We start from the raw sequence: 20597 nt of genomic DNA, 5'->3' as shown, positions 1-20597 counted from the left end.
TTGCCCTCCCCGTTTTTGTTCTAACGCTCATAAACAAAAGTCAGTTGAGACTGACTTTCATTTGCAAAGGCAGAAAAAATAATAAGATGGTCAGCTAGTCATACACATCCCCTCGCATGGTACCTAGGGGCTTTGGTGGCGGGGGAGGGTGGTTATTTGGCTGGGTGTCGTTTCAGGCTCTCGGTAAGCTGCTGTGTTTTACCTAGCCAACCTGAATCAGGGCCTTAGTTAGATATTAATGTTTGTCTGTAGCTTCGCTCGCATGGATGTCTGTTAATGCTCAGTAGAACTAACACAAGCTACAGATGTAGCACCTCTTAGCCAGCGCAGGGAATCGCCAGATTACCTTAACTGGCACAGGCTTGTGGATAGGCGATCCATCTGACAGGGACGTGCAAGCATCTCAAACACACGCACGTCCCCATCAGCACGGTGGCAGGGATCACTTTCCCTGCCCCTCTCCACTTCACAGAGACAGGCAGGGATATGGGGGAGCTGGGCGGGGGGGCTGCGGAGGAGCGGCAGAGGACGACGGAGGGCTCCGACAAAATGGGACTCACAGATGTCTTGTGCACGTGCCCTCCATTAAGTCAGCTGGTGGATGCTGGCGGATGGCGATTGTATAGCCAGGAGCAGCTCTGACGGGAGCTGCTCCATCTGTAAGTGGTTCTTCCTTTATTACTCCTCTTCCTGATATTGTGTACATCAGTTTCTTTCTAGGTCACAAAGCTACACAATAGTAACAATGAAATCCAAATTCATCCAGTAGTTTTTGTGTGAACAGACAGACAAAAAAATCTGGATTATTTTTCATCTCCATAGTTCATAAACAGTCCCTAAAAGTATATTTCTCCCCAAAAGAATCTATGTACAGACACAACCCTTACAGTTTTATTATACTGTATGTATAGATTATAAATGTATGACCATGGGAATCTGTTTTATTGCACAACTGTGATACTGTATTGAACATGTTATTTTCTCTATTGTTTTATTTATTTTGTACATATATGTTTTTTTGTTTTTTCAGGGTTGGAGCAAGTGCCAAAAAACATCCCTCCTGACACAACGTTACTAGATTTACAGAACAACAAGATTACAGAGATTAAGGATGAGGATTTCAAGCAGCTCAAACATCTTCATGTAAGATATACTATTCTGTTATCACCAAAATATTTTATGCAGCAGGAGTCTTAACCAAAGAAAGTATAGAGGAATGGAAACATTCACCACTACTCAGTTACAAACATATGGGTATAGGGGGTATGCAATGTCTGCCAATATTTCTGAAAGTCAGAAATATCAGCACCTACATGAATGGTGTTAGGAAAAGTTCAATAACGTTTTTCACTTTTTCTAATCTAAAATGTTACATTGCTTCAGTATACTCCTTTGCTTTTATTCCCCAGATCTGAATAAAGGCCTTTGTATGGAACAGTGGACCTGTTGTGGCCCATATAAATAAGGGATAATAATAATAATAATAATAATAATAATAATAATAATAGTAGTAGTAGTAGTAGTAGTAGTGGTAGTAGTAGTAGCAGCAGCAGTAGTAGTAGTAGTAGTAGTAGTAGTACTGTAGTAGTAGTAGTAGTAGTAGTAGTAGTAGTAGTAGTAGTAGTAGTAGTAGTAGTAATAATAATAATGATTTCTTAGCCTAGTATATAATATTTGTACTGTAAGTGCTCTTTTACAAATTTAGCAGATTTACAATTAAAGTTTGACATTTCTATAAAATTAAGGGGGGTGAAATAAACTCTTTAGATTTAATCTAAATACCTGTAAATAGAAATTGACAGCATTGATTATCATGTTTCTGGGGGTTATTCAGACCTGATCACTGCTCTGCGACCAGTTAGCAGCCAACCGTCCAGAGTGAAATCTTGACCCGTGCAAGGCTTTGAATGTCTTGCAAAGATCATACTGATCGGTTTATAGCTACAAATCCTCTCGCAACTCAATCACTGTCAAATAATGTTCCCAGTGTGTGATGTCTGTGTGTAACCCAGATAATACCAGATTATTAAACATGTTTAACCCCTTCATGACAGAGCCAGTTTGTGCCTTCATGACAGAGCCCTTTTTTTCAAATCTGACATGTCTCACTTAAGTGGGGATAACTTTTTTTTGCTTTTACTTATCCCAGTGATTTTGAGATTGTTTTCTCGTGACACATTGTACTTCAAGTTAGTGGTAAATTTTGGTCGATACAGTCTGTGTTTTTTTGTGAAAAATACCAAAATATCGTGAAAAAATGGAAAATTTAGCAATATGCAAAATGTCACATTTTCTGCTTGTGAGACAAATAATCATACCACTCAAAATAGTTAATAACTAACAAAGACCATATGTCTACTTTATGTTGCAATCATTATTTCCACCCCCTTTTCATTTTTTTGGACACTAGGAGGCTTCAAATATGACTAGCAAATTCTCAAATTTTCAAGAAAATTTCAAACACTGATTTTTTTAGGGACCAGTTCAGTTCTGATGTGACTTTGAGGGACTTGTATGTGAGACACCCCCATAAATGATGCCATTTCAAAAACTGCACCCCTCACAGTATTCAAAACAGCATTTTGGAAGTTTGTTAACCCTTTAGGTGTTTCACAGGAATTAAAACAAAGTGTAGGTGAAATTTCAAAATTTCTTTTTTTTTGCAGAGTTTCAATTTTAATACATTTTTCTAACGAATACAGTAGATTTTACTAGAGAAATGTGACTAAAAATTGATTCCCCCAATTCTTTTGTTTTCAAAAATATCCTATATGTGGCCCTAGTGTGCACGTTGACCAAACCACAGGCTTCATAATAGAAGGAGCACCTACTTGATTTTGGAGCCTCCTTTTTATGAGATTTTTTTTTAGGCACCATGTAGGTTTCTAGGCACCATAAGTGCTAAAATTTAGGAACCTCCCCCACAAGTCACCCCATTTTGCAATCTACACCCCTCAGGGAATTCATCTAGGGGTATAGTGTACATTTCAAACCCCCAGGGGTTTCACCAATTTTGGTACAACTGGGATGTGAAAATGAAAAATTAAATTTTTTTACACAAACATGCAGTTCTGGCTCAAAATTTTTCATTTTCACAAGGAATGAAGGAGACAAAGCACCCCAAAATCTGTGCCCCAATTTCTCCCGAGTACGGCAATGCTTCACATGTGACCAAAAAATACCAGTTGGGTGCATGGCAGGACTCAGAAGGGAAGGAGTGATTTTTGGATTTTGCAGCAAAGATTTTGGTGGAATGAATGGTGGGTACTATGTTGCATTAGCAAGACTCCCAAAGCACCAATACAGTGGAACCCCCCCACAAGTCACCCCATTTTGCAAAGTACACCCCTCAGGGAATTCATCTAGGGGTATAGTGTACATTTCAAACCCCCAGGGGTTTCATCAATTTTGATACAACTGGGATGTGAAAATGGAAAATTACATTTTTTTACACAAACATGCAGTTCTGGCTCAAAATTTTTCATTTTCACAAGGAATGAAGGAGACAAAGCACCCCAAAATCTGTGCCCCAATTTCTCCCGAGTACGGCAATGCCTCACATGTGACCAAAAAATACCAGTTGGGTGCATGGCAGGACTTAGAAGGGAAGGAGTGATTTTTGGATTTTGCAGCTCAGATTCTGGTGGAATTTTGGTGGGTGCTATGTCGCATTAGCAAGACCCCCCAAGCACCAATACAGTGGAACCCCCCCACAAGTGACCCCATTTTGCAAACTACACCCCTCAGGGAATTCATCTAGGGGTATAGTGTATATTTCAAACCCCCAGGGGTTTCACCAATTTTGGTACAACTGGGATGTGAAAATGGAAAATTACATTTTTTTACACAAACATGCAGTTCTGGCTCAAAATTTTTCATTTTCACAAGGAATGAAGGAGACAAAGCACCCCAAAATCTGTGCCCCAATTTCTCCCGAGTACGGCAATGCCTCACATGTGACCAAAAAATACCAGTTGGGTGCATGGCAGGACTTAGAAGGGAAGGAGTGATTTTTGGATTTTGCAGCTCAGATTCTGGTGGAATTTTGGTGGGTGCTATGTCGCATTAGCAAGACCCCCCAAGCACCAATACAGTGGAACCCCCCCACAAGTGACCCCATTTTGCAAACTACACCCCTCAGGGAATTCATCTAGGGGTATAGTGTATATTTCAAACCCCCAGGGGTTTCACCAATTTTGGTACAACTGGGATGTGAAAATGGAAAATTACATTTTTTTACACAAACATGCAGTTCTGGCTCAAAATTTTTCATTTTCACAAGGAATGAAGGAGACAAAGCACCCCAAAATCTGTGCCCCAATTTCTCCCGAGTACGGCAATGCCTCACATGTGACCAAAAAATACCAGTTGGGTGCATGGCAGGACTTAGAAGGGAAGGAGTGATTTTTGGATTTTGCAGCTCAGATTCTGGTGGAATTTTGGTGGGTGCTATGTCGCATTAGCAAGACCCCCCAAGCACCAATACAGTGGAACCCCCCCACAAGTGACCCCATTTTGCAAACTACACCCCTCAGGGAATTCATCTAGGGGTATAGTGTACATTTCAAACCCCCAGGGGTTTCACCAATTTTGGTACAACTGGGATGTGAAAATGGAAAATTACATTTTTTTACACAAACATGCAGTTCTGGCTCAAAATTTTTCATTTTCACAAGGAATGAAGGAGACAAAGCACCCCAAAATCTGTGCCCCAATTTCTCCCGAGTACGGCAATGCCTCACATGTGACCAAAAAATACCAGTTGGGTGCATGGCAGGACTCAGAAGGGAAGGAGTTATTTTTGGATTTTGCAGCTCAGATTCTGGTGGAATTTTGGTGGGTGCTATGTCGCATTAGCAAGACCCCCCAAGCACCAATACAGTGGAACCCCCCCACAAGTGACCCCATTTTGCAAACTACACCCCTCAGGGAATTCATCTAGGGGTATAGTGTACATTTCAAACCCCCAGGGGTTTCACCAATTTTGGTACAACTGGGATGTGAAAATGGAAAATTACATTTTTTTACACAAACATGCAGTTCTGGCTCAAAATTTTTCATTTTCACAAGGAATGAAGGAGACAAAGCACCCCAAAATCTGTGCCCCAATTTCTCCCGAGTACGGCAATGCCTCACATGTGACCAAAAAATACCAGTTGGGTGCATGGCAGGACTTAGAAGGGAAGGAGTGATTTTTGGATTTTGCAGCTCAGATTCTGGTGGAATTTTGGTGGGTGCTATGTCGCATTAGCAAGACCCCCCAAGCACCAATACAGTGGAACCCCCCCACAAGTGACCCCATTTTGCAAACTACACCCCTCAGGGAATTCATCTAGGGGTATAGTGTACATTTCAAACCCCCAGGGGTTTCACCAATTTTGGTACAACTGGGATGTGAAAATGGAAAATTACATTTTTTTACACAAACATGCAGTTCTGGCTCAAAATTTTTCATTTTCACAAGGAATGAAGGAGACAAAGCACCCCAAAATCTGTGCCCCCATTTCTCCAGAGTACGGCAATGCCTCACATGTGACCAAAAAATACCATTTGGGTGCATGGCAGGACTCAGAAGGGAAGGAGTGATTTTTGGATTTTGGAGCACAGATTTTGGTGGAATGAATGGTGGGTGCTATGTTGCATTACCAATACAGTGGAACCCCCCCACAAGTGACCCCATTTTGCAAACTACACCCCTCAGGGAATTCATCTAGGGGTATAGTGTACATTTCAAACCCCCAGGGGTTTCATCAATTTTGGTACAACTGGGCAGTGAAAATGAAAAAAATACATTTTTTTACACAAAAATGTACTTCTGGCTCAATATTTTTCATTTTCACAAGGAATGAAGGAGACAAAGCACCCCAAAATCTGTGCCCCCATTTCTCCAGAGTACGGCAATGCCTCACATGTGACCAAAAAATACCAGTTGGGTGCATGGCAGGACTCAGAAGGGAAGGAGTGATTTTTGGATTTTGGAGCACAGATTTTGGTGGAATGAATGGTGGGTGGGGATGCAGTCAAAATCCCGACGGTCAAAATCCCGACGGTCAAAATACCGACAGCAATTGACAGAAAGTCAAAATCCCGACATGGTCAAAATCCCGACATTTAAAATCCCGACATGGTCAAAATACCGACAAGGTCAAAATACCGACATTTAAAATCCCGACAAGTTCAAAATACCGACACATAGAATGTAGACAGGTGAAAAAGTCAACATGACTTTCGGGCGACAGGTCGCGAGGTCGACATGGGTTTTTCACTGTTTCTTGACCCGACATGTGCCGACAGGCGGTATTTCATGCCCTACCATCCACTAGGGCGTGGTGGGAGAATAAAATAGTGTGCCGAGCGTAGCGAGGCACCGTGCCCGAAGCATTGCGAGCGCAGCGAGCTATGCGAGGGGCTGCGGTTGACTTCCAACTGTGTCCATGTCGACTGTGTCGACATTCAGGTAAAAAAACTGTGAAAAGCCCATATCGACCTCGCGAGCTGTCGCCCGAAAGTCATGTTGACTTTTTCACCTGTCTACATTCTATGTGTCGGTATTTTGAACTTGTCGGGATTTTAAATGTCGGTATTTTGACCTTGTCGGTATTTTGACCATGTCGGGATTTTAAATGTCGGGATTTTGACCATGTCGGGATTTTGACTTTCTGTCAATTGCTGTCGGTATTATGACCGTCGGGATTTTGACCGTCGGGATTTCATACCGAATCCGGTGGGTGCTATGTTGCATTACCAATACAGTGGAACCCCCCCACAAGTGACCCCATTTTGCAAACTACACCCCTCAGGGAATTCATCTAGGGGTATAGTGTACATTTCAAACCCCCAGGGGTTTCATCAATTTTGGTACAACTGGGCAGTGAAAATGAAAAAAATACATTTTTTTACACAAAAATGTACTTCTGGCTCAAAATTTTTCATTTTCACAAGGAATGAAGGAGACAAAGCACCCCAAAATCTGTGCCCCCATTTCTCCAGAGTACGGCAATGCCTCACATGTGACCAAAAAATACCAGTTGGGTGCATGGCAGGACTCAGAAGGGAAGGAGTGATTTTTGGATTTTGGAGCACAGATTTTGGTGGAATGAATGGTGGGTGCTATGTTGCATTACCAATACAGTGGAACCCCCCCACAAGTGACCCCATTTTGCAAACTACACCCCTCAGGGAATTCATCTAGGGGTATAGTGTACATTTCAAACCCCCAGGGGTTTCATCAATTTTGGTACAACTGGGCAGTGAAAATGAAAAAAATACATTTTTTTACACAAAAATGTACTTCTGGCTCAAAAGGAGACAAAGCACCCCAAAATCTGTGCCCCCATTTCTCCAGAGTACGGCAATGCCTCACATGTGACCAAAAAATACCAGTTGGGTGCATGGCAGGAAGGGAAGGAGTGATTTTTGGATTTTGCAGCTCAGATTCTGGTGGAATGAATGGTGGGTGCTATGTGGCATTAGCAAGACCCCCGAAGCACGGTGAAATGATGAACCTAATAATCCATAGATGTGTGGTATATTTTGAAACACTCCTTTATACATAGGCCGGGTTTGTCGGGGCAAGTTTCACAGTGGAAAATAGTATCCTTTCTTATTCCCTTTTTATAGCAAACTTTGCACCTTTTTTGTGTCCTGCCCTTTCTTGCAGTGGAGGGGATTTCGTTGGGAAAATGCTGCCCTGGTACAATACGGGGGCCAGTACTAGAAGTACTGGGGCCCTCTGCCTGCTGATTCCCAAATATTAGGCTCTTTATGACTTCCTCTTGAAAGTGCATAAATGTCCCCCTCTGGCCGGTAGAACGGAATAGCACGTAAGCGTTATACAGTGCCATCTGGATGATATACACGGCCAGCTTCTTGTACCAGATATTTGTTTTCCGCAGGGCACTGTACGGCTTCAGTACCTGATCTGAAAGATCCACTCCGCCCATGTACTTATTGTAATCTAGGATACAATTTGGTTTTGAGGTGTGGGTACTGGTACCTCGTACAGGGATGGAGGTGGTACTGTCTCCATGAATTGTTGTCAGTATAAGGACATCCCTCTTGTCCTTATATTTGACCAACAACATATTTTCGGTGCATATTCCCCTGCTTTCACCCCTTCTCATTACTTGGGCAATGTGCGTTTTGGGGAGGCCTCTTTGGTTCTTGCGCACAGTACCGCAAGCTGCTGTACCTTTAGAACCAAGGGCCTTAAACAGGGGGATGCTGGTGTAAAAGTTATCCACATAGAGGTGATAACCCTTATCCAGGAAGGGGTGCATTAAATCCCAGACAATTTTTCCACTAACACCTACGAGGGAGGGGGGGCATTCTGGTGGTTCAATTCTTGAATCCTTCCCTTCATATACCCTAAACTTGTGGGTGTACCCTGTGGTGCTTTCACACAGCTTATACATTTTTATGCCATACCTTGCCCTCTTACTGGGAAGGTACTGGCGGAATTTAACCCTTCCTTTAAAATGTATAAGGGACTCGTCGATACTAATACATTTATCAGGGATGTATAGCTCTGCAAATTTGGCACTGAAATGATCAATGACCGGCCTGACTTTGAATAGCCTGTCAAAGGTGGGATCATCTCTGGGTGGGCACTGTGCATTATCGGTGTAATGTATAAATTTATGGATTGCCTCAAAACGAGCCCGGGGCATGGCCATACGGTGAAATGGGGTGCTGTACAGAACATCTGTACTCCAATATTGCCTAATTTGTGGCTTTTTTACTATGCCCATGTGTAACACCAGACCCCAAAACGTCATCATCTCTACTGCATCTACAGGGGTCCACCTAGCAAATGATGACGTGGGGTTTTGAGCAATAAACTGCTGGGCATATTAATTACTTTGGTCCACCATTAAATTTATAAAATCATCAGAGAAAAATAATTTGAAAAAGTCAATTTCTCTGAGACCTGTTGAATCAAATTGGATTCCTGGGATGGCCAAAAACTCAGGAACCTGGGGCTCAAAATTGTCTGGTGGTGGGGTCCATACGAGATCAATTATTGGGGGGGGGGTCTCAGCTGCTCTACGGGGGCGTCTTTGAGGGGGTCCCTCATCACCAGAGGAGGAAGAAGAGCTTAAGACGAATCCTTCAAATTCCCGCTTGCCTCACTGGCTGTGTCAGAGTCAGAGGCAAGCATGGCATATGCCTCCTCCACTGAATACATTCTCCTGGATGACTGGGACGACATTTGGGATGACATTTGGGATGCCATTTATATTTTTGTGTTACTGGTAGTGAAATGTTTCAACACGTGTATAGTGTAGGGGGGGGTACAAACTTTATTTCAACCCGGGGGGTATGTAGTGTGTAGTGTGTATGTAGTGCAGAAAAAAAAATACAAAAAAAAAAAATTGAAGGGTTAAAAAAAAAAAAAATGGAAGGGGTTAAAAAAAAAAAAAATGGAAGGGGTTAAAAAAAAAAAAAAGGTCCTGCGCCAAAAATTGAGCACAGATGTTGGTCAGTAACGTCCGTCACTGAACAGCGCTCAAAGGCAACAGGAATTTGATCAAAAAAAAAAAATAGATCAACCCTGTGCCGAAAAAGCTGATCAGTGATGTACGTCACTGATCAGCGCACAGTGGCCACAGGACACACACAAAATCACAGTGTGTGTAAAAAAAATTTTTTAAAAAGACCCCACAGCACTCACAAAAAATAAAAAAGGTGATCAGTGATGCGACACTGATTACCAGTGAGGGGCAGCAGGTGCACAACCTTTGGTGCAACTGACAGTGCAACTGGCAGCAACTGACAGGTATATATAAAAAAAAAAACCTCTGTACCCCCAAAAAGTTGCTGATCACCTCAGATATAGTGATCAGCACAAAAGGCGGGGGCAGCAGACACAAAATTTAGCACTCTCTATCACTCTCTGTCACTATCTCTCTCTATCTCTCTATCTCTCACTATCTATCACTCTATGACACTGCAGCAGCAGCACTGACAGGTATATCTATATATAAAAAAAAACCTGCGCCCCCAAAAAGTTGCTGATCAGTTAATTTATACTGATCAGCACAAAAGGGGGGGCAGCAGTCAGTTATATAAAAAATATATAGCACAATCTGTCACTATCTCTCTATCTCTCTCTATCTCTCTCTCTCTATCTCTCTCTATCTATCTATAGCTCTATCACACTGCAGCAGCACAAAATATAGCACTAGGCCTCTCTATCTCTCTCTATCTCTCTCTATCTCTTTCAGTTATATAAAAAATATATAGCACAATCTGTCACTATCTCTCTCTCTCTATCTCTCTCTATCTCTCTCTATCTCTCTATCTATAGCTCTATCACACTGCAGCAGCACAAAATATAGCACTAGGCCTCTCTATCTCTCTCTATCTCTCTATATCTCTTTCAGTTATATAAAAAATATATAGCACAATCTGTCACTATCTGTCACTATCTCTCTCTCTATCTCTCTCTCTCTATCTCTCTCTATCTCTCTATCTATAGCTCTATCACACTGCAGCAGCACAAAATATAGCACTAGGCCTCTCTATCTCTCTCTATCTCTCTCTATCTCTCTCTCTATCTAATAACTCGCAGCAGCACAAGATGTCACAGGATGTCACAAGATGTCACAAGAATAAGCAATATCTAGGCAGTGATCAGGTAAGTATTTGGATGGGTTCTGGTCAGTATTGGCGGCAGCTGGGCACGGTGACCGCACTGCACGCCATTCCAGACCGGAATGGCGTCTGCAGTGCAGTCACCGTTAGTTTAAACCCCCCTCCTTGGCTGTGATTGGTCCGTCGGTCCGACGAACCAATCACGGCCTTTGGGGGCGGGCGGGGTGAGGTGGGGTGACACCAGTGTCACCCTTACACCCCGCGGTGATTGGTGCTGTACTTTACAGCACCAATCACCTCCGATCCCGTGTCACCGGCGAACGTTATTCGCCGGTGACACAGAAAACGCTGTGAATGGCTGTTCACACTGAACAGCCAATCACAGCGATCGCCGACGGGGGGGCGGCATCGCAGCCCCCCCTGGGCATGCACGGACATGTCTGCTGTCAGGGACAGCAGACATCGTCCCTCTGTCACTGCGTCTCTAGACGCAGTGACAGTTTTAAGCCATGACGTATATATACGTCAACGGTCGGGAAGTACTTCCCGGCCATGACGTATATATACGTCAAATGTCGTGAAGGGGTTAAAAATCTGATTCAGCAATCGATTGGCCATCCCTATTAATTGTTGATTGGGATTGCCAAAAGGGGGAGCCCACACATTAAAGATTAATTGTGACAATCATCCTCAGATCTGAGGATTGTCACAATTAATTGCTGATGTATGGGGCCCTTTAGAATCAGAATCAGAATCAACTGCACAGCGCCTAGGCAGCCATCAGCGGCGCCACTGGTCATTGCAGCAGCCAGGTAGGTGACAATATAAACAGGGACAGTACAGTTATCACACAGGGAACACATACCCGCCGAGCTGCACAGCTCCTAGGCAGCCATCAGCGGCGCCACTGGTCATTGCAGCAGCCAGGTAGGTGACAATATAAACAGGGACAGTACAGTTATCACACAGGGAACACATACCCGCCGAGCTGCACAGCGCCTAGGCAGCCTTAAGCTGCGCCACTGGTCCTTGCAGCAGCCAGGTAGGTAACAGTTATAGCAGAGACAGTACAGTTATCACACATGGAACCATACCTGCTGAGCTGCACAGCACCTTGGCAGCCATCAGCAGTGCCATTGGTCATTGCAGCAGCCAGGTAGGTAACAGAATAAGCAAAGACCACACAGTTATAGAAGAGACAGTACAGTTATCACACAGGAGATATTGGGTTACATATGGCTTAGTGCACAGTTCCTAGGCAGCCATTTACGGCGCCATCTTGAAGGGCTCAACAGGCCAACTTCCTGTAGGGAGAGCCAGCGTGGAGAGGGTGAGGTAGGCAAGTATGATGTTGGGGGGGATCCTACCAGCCTCTGGGTGTAATGCCGGGGCCCCATGGCCAATGCACCTAGTTTGCCTTCTGGTTTCCTTTGGTTTAACGACGATATAACGCTGCTATTAATTTAAAGCTGACCCTTTATAACTAGACCCCCAACGTCCTAAAGGACTGACGTCCCACACTATACTGAATATATCAGCCTACATAAACATGTGCCCATCCTGAATTAACTGCCCCTCCCAACACACCTCCCCCTCCAGCAAAAGGTGCTTATCAGACCTAGGTCAGTAACACTATGCCAATATTTCTAAGTTCTTGACATAGCACAGATAAAACCACAATAACAGCTTTTTACAGTTTTACTGCAATATTCTGCAGTATAATCAGGGCCGTCTTTCCCATTGGGCTTAATGGGCAGTTGCCCAGGGGCCCAAGGATAGTAGGGGCCCACCACAATGGAGAAGATGGCACTGTCCTAGGGAAAGGCGGCAGGCGGTGTGTAGCGGGGATCCTGGCAGCGGCGGGTGGAGGGGACCCAGGCAGCGGGCGAAGTGTGCCGGGGACCCGGGCAGCAGGCGGCGTGTGCAGGGGACCCGAGCAGCGGGCGGCGTGTGCAGGGGACCCGGGCAGCAGTGTGTGGCAGGGTCCGTCCAGGAAGCGAAGACCTTGATGTAGTGCTGTCTGCCGCCGGCCAGGAAGCGCTGCTGTGCTGATTTTGAAAAGACTGGCCATATGCTGATTGGCCGGACGCTCAGCCAATCAGCGCCCAGCCATTCTTTCAGCGCTTCCCGCACGGCGGCAAAAAGCACTACATCAAGGTCTGAGTTGCCACTTCCTGGACGGACCTTTCCACCCACTGCTGCCCGGATCCCCGCCACCCGCTGCTGCTGCACATAGGTGAGGGGAGGGGGGTTGTGAGGGGAGGGGGGTTATGAAAGGAGGGGGGTTATGAGGGGAGGGGGGCCCTCAAATTATTTTGCCCAGGGGCCCATTATATTCTTAAGATGGCCCTGAGTATAATTACCCAGTTTTAAATCAGTGCAAGCAGCTGCGATATTCTTTAGTATAATTACCTGTTGATGAAATGAGAGAGGAGTCAATTTACCATCGATATCCAATGAAGTTATAAGTTGTAACCAGTGGCGGTTCCTGCCTTTAGACTTAAGGGGGGCTGCAATTTCCTGGGTACTGCTCGTTGCAAACAGCCATTAATTATTTGCAGGTTATTAGTTTGATTTGCTCTGTACCAGTGTTTGTATGCATTTACTGTAAATAAATTATGTACTCATGCACACAAACACAGGTACAGAGCAAAATACACACTTTTAATAACTTTAATATTAATTAAAGTACACAAAATGATACTCTTAATAAAATGTTATATTGTGAAAAAAATGATACTCAATAAAGATCTACACACACAAATATTATTCAAATAAAATGCATACCTTCCTTCAGCTTCGTCACACTGAGTGACTCACTGAAGTCTGGGCATGCTCACTGCAAAGGATTGCTTCTGTGCTGCATAGACAGCAGCCCATAGAAGCACTGTAGCTCTGGCGATTTGCACAGAATGGCTTCCTGCTGGAAAGCTATTACTGTCATCGCTCCATGTACTGCAGGGGTGAAAGTATGGCGGTACGGGGTGGTACGGCGTACCGCTATAACAAATAGTGCCGGTACCCCGTACCGCCATAAAAACCCGGCGAGCGCTGTCCAATGCGCATGCGCCGGTTTGCGCCATGATGTTGTGACGCCATGGCTTCGGCGCCGCATGATCCCCAGCATCCCCCGCAGACCCAGGCACCGACGTCCCGCCCCACCACATGCCGGGTGTCCCAGGATGGAATGGACGGCGCTGGAGTCTGGACGGAGCCGGAGTCTCGCTGGAGCCATCGTCGATGGACACACCTGACTACAAGACCAGGTATGTAGATCATTGGGGTAATAATACAGGGGGAGCAGTGAGCAGCCTGTGGGGTCCTTTTACACAAGGGGAGCAGCCTGTGGGGGGGCATATATTCTGGTACTGTGGGGGGCATATATTCTGGCACTGTGGGGGGGGGCATATATTCTGGCACTGTGGGGGGCATATATTCTGGCACTGTGGGGGGCATATATTCTGGCACTGTGGGGGAGCATATATACTGGCACTGTGGGGGGCATATATTCTGGCACTGTGGGGGAGCATATATTCTGGCACTGTGGGGGGCATATATTCTGGCACTGTGGGGGGCATATATTCTGACACTGGGGGGCATATATTCTGACACTGGGGGCATATATTCTGGCACTGAGGGGGGGCATATATTCTGGCACTGTGGGGGAGCATATATACTGGCACTGTGGGGGGCATATATTCTGGCACTGTGGGAGGCATATATTCTGGCACTGTGGGGGGCATATATTCTGGCACTGTGGGGAGCATATATTCTGACACTGTGGGGGGCATATATTCTGGCACTGTGGGGGGCATATATTCTAGCACTGTGGGGAGCATATATTCTGGCACTGTGGGAGGCATAACTAGCACTGTGGGGGCATATGTGTGGCACTGAGGGCATAACTAGCACTGTGAGGGCATATCTGGTACTGGGGGCATAACTAGCACTGTGGGGGCATATGTGTGGCACTGTGGGGGCATATCTGGCACTGGGGGCATAACTAGCACTGTGGGGGCATATGTGTGGCACTGTGGGGGCATATCTGGCACTGGGGGCATAACTAGCACTGTGGGGGCATATGTGTGGCACTGTGGGGGGCATAACTAGCACTGTGGGGGCATATTTGGCACTGGCGGGCATAACTAGCACTGTGGGGGGGGCATGTGTGGCATTGTGGAGGCATATCTAGCGCTGTGGGGGCATATGTGTGGCATTATGGGGGCATATCTGGCACATATTTGTCTTGTAGCCACTCCCCATTGTGTCATGACCACGCCCCTGACCACGCCCTGGCCACACCCATTTTTCAGCACAGTACCACTATGACATTTTTTCTACTTGCACCACTGATGTACTGGCAGCCCAAGAGAGGGAGGAGTTTCCAGCTCTGTGTATGATGAGCAGTATTCTGGCATGTATTAAAAGGGGCATGGAAACTAGGGAGTCAAAAGTAATTATGCCTCTGTACAAATCATTGGTTAGACCTCACCTCAAATACGGAGTACAATTCTGGGCCCCACACTATAAAAAGGACAGAATAGAATTAGAAAAAATCCAAAGAAGAGCAACAAAGCTTATTAGGGGAATGGAGAATTTAAGCTATGAGGAAAGATTAAACAATTTGGGACTATTTACACTACAGAAAAGACATTTAAGGGGGGACATGCTCAACATGTATAAATATATTAGGGGCCAATATAAGGAACTGTCAAACACCCTTTTTCTACTAGAAAGGAATCTAGGACGCGAGGGTACGAGTTTAGATTAGAAGAAAAAAGATTTTGTTCATCTAGAAGAAAAAAATTCTTTACAGTCAGAGCAGTCAAATTTTGGAACTCTCTTCCTGGAGAAGTAGTGTCGGCAGACACTATAAATACGTTTAAAATAAGGTTGGATAAACATTTATTGGTTAAAAACATCCATGGGTACGAATAAGTAACATAATCTGTCTTTAAAATATCAGAACATACTATACAACAAGGGATAAGCTACTATAAACATAGGTTGAACTAGATGGACGCAAGTCTTTATTCAGCCTGACCTACTATGTAACTATGTAACTATGTAACCAAAACATTATATCCCATTGTAAACAGTGACAATGAGCTTCCACTTTCGGTAATAGTAGATTAATGCCCAGTTACCAACTGGGAAGAAAAATTTGGAGTATTCTAGTGAAACATGACATCACAAATCTAGTAGCTATAAAACCTAAAACTGGTTGTTATAAATGCTTGGTATGCATACCATGTAGTTCTTTACTCACTGGTGATTGTTCTGTCATCCCTATACAGGTAAGCATTTCCTAATTCATCATAGACTAACATGTTCTTCCTCCTTTGTCTATATGATCTATAGCCCTTGTGGTTTACATAATATAGGGAAGACATAATATTTATTCAAAGATCAAATGACTTGGCATCGCTCTACCATTAGATCTGTTATCTCTTCTGGCAGTAGCGAACAAGCCGTAGCTTCAACACTTTTTACAAGCGAAACATACTGTAACTTGTCTAGTATCCGCTAGAGGATGATAGCCTACACATATCTGTGGAAGAGATACGGCTAAACACCTAACAATGTGAACCCTTTTACATACAGTTTCTGCAGGAGGGTTGAATGAAAAGTTACCATTACATTGTTTTTTGTAGTATTTTATTTTTCATTCTTTATGAGTGATTTTGAATTGTGTTTTTTTTTTTTAATAATTATGTTTTTTTTGTCTTTTAGTAGCTTTATTGTTACTACATATGCTTTTATCTGTTTGTTTAAGGTGTGTAATTATACTTTTTGCATTCAGAAAGTGAGAGATTTGGTAAGAAATCTCCAGTTTGATTTTGAAGTGTAAATGATTGCCGCTTTAAAAAAATGGAGATTTCTTACCAAATCTCTCACTTTCTGAATATCTCCTCCTATTAAATCTCACCCCCTGAATCAGGTGTGTTTGAGCTGATGAGATCTCCTATTTAAATGCTTGTAGTAACTTTCCTGACGTAAGGGGCGAAGACCCCTGAAACGTAGAAAAGATGTTATTCTGAAGATGAGTGTCGCCTATATATAAAATGGGGGGATGTTAGGAGCGTGCTCTAATGGTACCACCTAGCATATAAGTATGATAAACATGATATTTCAATCATCCATTTTTCCGAAGTGGAATTCAGGTGTTCAAACAATGCAACGTAGACTTCGTTCAAAGCTTAATTCTTTATTTTAAGAAGTCCAATGTGTTTTGTCAACACGACTTCTTCAGGGGCAATGCAATAAGAAGTATATAACAAGAGAAGGCTTTTCTTATATCGAACAGAGTTTTATAAATGATAGGGGTTGATTCCCTGGAGTGAATCAATACCCTTTGGAAGGTACAATGTCGGTGCCCTCTATTGGGGACAATAAATCCACTGCTTGTGGCTGTGACTTCTCTGTGGTGCAGTACTAGGAGCAGGGAAGACTGGACAGCAGCCCTGCAATTACTCTCCCTGTGTGTGTGATATATATATATATATATATATATATATATATATACATATATATATATATATATATATATATATATATATATACACATATTTCATTTTTTTTTTACATTTATGGGGTAACCCCCAATAAGGTCAGAACAGCTGCACAAATATGTTCCAAAAGAATACAGTAGATTTCAATATTTTCTTCACATTTTTCAAGTTTTTTTCATATGGAATGTGTTGGAAGAACCGGATAAACCTGGGAAATGTGTTTAGAAATCCAGCCAGAGCTTAAAATGCATTTCAAAATACACAGCTTTTAGAAGTCAACTCCAAGAGTTGTTTGGAAGCCCAACAATGTTCACAAAGCAGCCAACAAGATTATTATAATACTGGCTGTGTTGTTGGTGGTTATAGAAAACATCTGTTAGAACATTGACTTCAAATCTGCAAATTAAAACAAGAAATTGTACAACTAATTCTCAACATGTTCAGCAATCCCAATGTACAGTAACACTACAATGTCTGTTAGAGCAGTACTCATGCCTAGTATATGCATGTCGTAAGGTCACACGTTCTATCTCCTTACATGCAATGCACTGGGTTATCTTGGTCTGTTCGCATGGGGGCCGATATTTTGCATATGCGCATGCGCAGCCTGTGCATGTGCATATGCATATGCCGGGTGTGTGCTGCCACGGCGAACAGACTGTTTGCTGGGTGCACACACCCAAGGCTGTGAACAAGGGGCATGGGGTGGCAGATAGTCGCACCCTTAGGAACACCCAGAATTTCATGGGTATTCCCATGAAAACGCTGAACGTTCCCTTGGAAAACACATGGTGACATGGGGGCTGGGGGCGGGCAGCTGACATCACAGTATGTCAGCTGCCCGTCTACTTCCTTCTGAATGTCCACACACATCTAAGGTTACCCCAGAGTAACCTTAGATGTGCATGTGCCTTCCACATCATTCGCTGGTCGGCCACCATTGAGTGATGTGGGTTTTACCCACAGCCTGCGAATAGATGTTAAAGTTAAATATCGATTTGCAGCCTGTGCATACAAACGGCATGTGAGGGGGGTGTATGTATCAACATTCGCAGGGCGGCGTCATATGAACTCGCAAGGCTGTGAATTTGCAGCCTTTTAACCAGAATAAGGTCCTAGATGTATCCTCACACAACTAGTCTCAATGAGACACCTGTCACTCAGAGGACTAATGTATCATATTTTTCTTAATATTTTGCATTCAAAATAAAGTTGCAGGTGAAGTACGGTGGAATTCGGCATAAGAAAAAGTTGCAGCATTGTAACTCACTCTGCACATGTTACATCTGCCCCACCTGCAGTGCAGCATGGTTTTGTCCATCTGCAAAAATTGCAGCCTTACTACCAGGTCTTAAGCAGGCCCTATATTCCTATTTTTCAATTTTTTTTCTTACTAGGTTAGAGCTTGTTTTTTGGATAATTTACCAAGCCAGTGCAAGTGGAAAATCTTCTACAGCTTCTACATATGTATATACATCTGCCTGTCTATCTGACATTCTTCCAAGTGAGGGACCCTGCAGAGTGAATATATATATATATATATATATATATATATATATCTATATCAGGGTTGCCTACCCTCCCGGAATGGCCGGGAGGGTCACGAAAATCGGGTCACCCTCCCGCCCCCCCCCCCCCCCGGAAAGGTGGGCAACACTCCCGGTTTCTGGGGGACCCCCACTCCACCCCTCTGATCACAGCTTCCTCCCCCTCACCTCGCTGTTTAAATAAGCAGATCTGCTGATCTCCGCAGAGGGGGAGGGGCTAAAGTGTCGCGATCGCATCATTTTAGCCCCACCCCTTCCAAGGAAATCAGCAAATCGGGTCATGTTCCATCATGGGGCGGGGTTTAATGACATCACTCTTAAGCCTTGTGCCAAGAGTCTCCTTTCCGTGCTTCTCCCAGAGAGGAGATTACATCACTCACAATATGTATACTACCACCTACTACTACTTGCCGGGGTGCATTCTCATGAGAGATAGCGTCCTCCTATATAAGCATGGAATGAAGAGCGTCAATCCAGGTCTTTTTTCAAAGTGAAAAACTGGTGTTTATTGTCTACAGCAGGAATGGGAAACCTTCGGCCCTCCAGGTGTTGTTGAACTACATATCCCAGCATGGCCAAATTGCAAAACTGGAGCAGGGCATCCTCGGATGTGTAGTTCAACAACAGCTGGAGGGCCGAAGGTTCCCCATCCCTGGTATACGGCATTTCGGGCCTCCACCCGTCTTCTATTTGTCTTCTATTTCATACACCCTTACTTTCTACCTACTACTCTCTCTTATCACCAATCCACTTTGTTTTATTATATTCTCTACAATGTTTATGGTGTATTTTGTGTCACTAATTAATTTGAAAATAAAAAATTAGTTTTGGCTTCTTTGTTCATTTTGCATCTGCGTTTTATACACACGTTTTTTATAGTTTGCGTCTACCATAACCAAAGTATTCTGAAATCCAAAATGTATTGAACACAACTGAAATTGTGACACCAATGCATGCTGATGTTCAATGTACTGTACACAAATGTTTCATGCACACAGTTATTAAAAATGTTGTCTAAAATAATTCAAGCGAAAGTGTATAAAGTGTATATAAAACATAAATTAAGTTCTTAATATCTTAATATCTTATTATGGGATGCAAATATTTCGGTCAAGCATTTGGGATATGGGAAACTCAACTGTGTGATCTAATATTCTGACACTAAAGTCCATGACAGTGTATTTATTTGTATCACTGATAAACTGCATAATACCCATAATTACTCACCTAATTCATTTTATAATGTCATATTTTGTTTTATAGGCATTAATTCTTGTTAATAATAAAATCAAATCGATCAGCCCTGGCGCTTTTGCTTCTCTCATAAAACTGGAACGACTCTACTTATCGAAAAATAATTTAAAAGAACTTCCAACCAATATGCCCAAGTCACTCCAAGAGCTACGTGTACATGAGAACATGATAACCAAAGTAAAAAAGACAGTGTTTGATGGCTTAAATAACATGATTGTGATTGGTAAGTTAAAAATATGCATATGCATTATCAATTTCAAGAAGACTTTTTGATTACTTTTTTAAAAAAAATAGCAATTGTGTTTTCATAACATCTATCGGTACTTGTGTATTAGCAGGGCGCCCACTAAGAAATTTGCTTAGTGGGCGATTCTCCATAAGAAAATCGCATTGCATCGCATGGGCCGTTTTAGTGCCGTGCGATGCGATTTTCCTATGTCATTTATTCACTGCTCTCTTGGCCCTGGCGGATCGCATCGCACCTCCCGCAAAATCGTATGTGATTTTATAGGGTGCGATGCTATTACATTAGCTATACACTTGTATGACATGCAATGAGGTTTTAGGCACCCCCCCCCCCCCCACTATCCACACCACCCCGAAGCGTGGCGAGCGGCGGCAGAACGTGTCCTCCCGACCTTTTCATACCCCCACTATCCACGTTGGTGTGGAGTTTATTTTATATAGT

At 43.5% G+C, this 20597-nt stretch overlaps 1 protein-coding gene and 1 long non-coding RNA gene across 2 annotated transcripts in view; both read left to right on the top strand.

Annotated features, from left to right (window-relative positions):
• LOC146072419 (uncharacterized) overlaps positions 1-20597 on the top strand; it is a 419935-nt gene that overhangs the window by 257601 nt on the left and 141737 nt on the right. The window lies entirely within an intron of this gene.
• The window catches only part of DCN (decorin), a 68826-nt gene that overhangs the window by 23309 nt on the left and 24920 nt on the right, over positions 1-20597 (top strand). Inside the window, exons 3-4 of the mRNA XM_083182384.1 lie at positions 1031-1143; positions 19919-20132. Coding sequence (XP_083038510.1) covers positions 1031-1143; positions 19919-20132 — 327 coding nt within the window. The remainder of the gene's footprint in view (positions 1-1030; positions 1144-19918; positions 20133-20597) is intronic.

This window comes from Crinia signifera, chromosome 4 (genome assembly GCF_055691185.1).
Source record: "Crinia signifera chromosome 4, ASM5569118v1, whole genome shotgun sequence".
NCBI lineage: Eukaryota > Metazoa > Chordata > Amphibia > Anura > Myobatrachidae > Crinia > Crinia signifera.
Note: the sequence above shows the minus strand (reverse complement) of the source record. Positions and strands in the feature narration are given on the sequence as shown.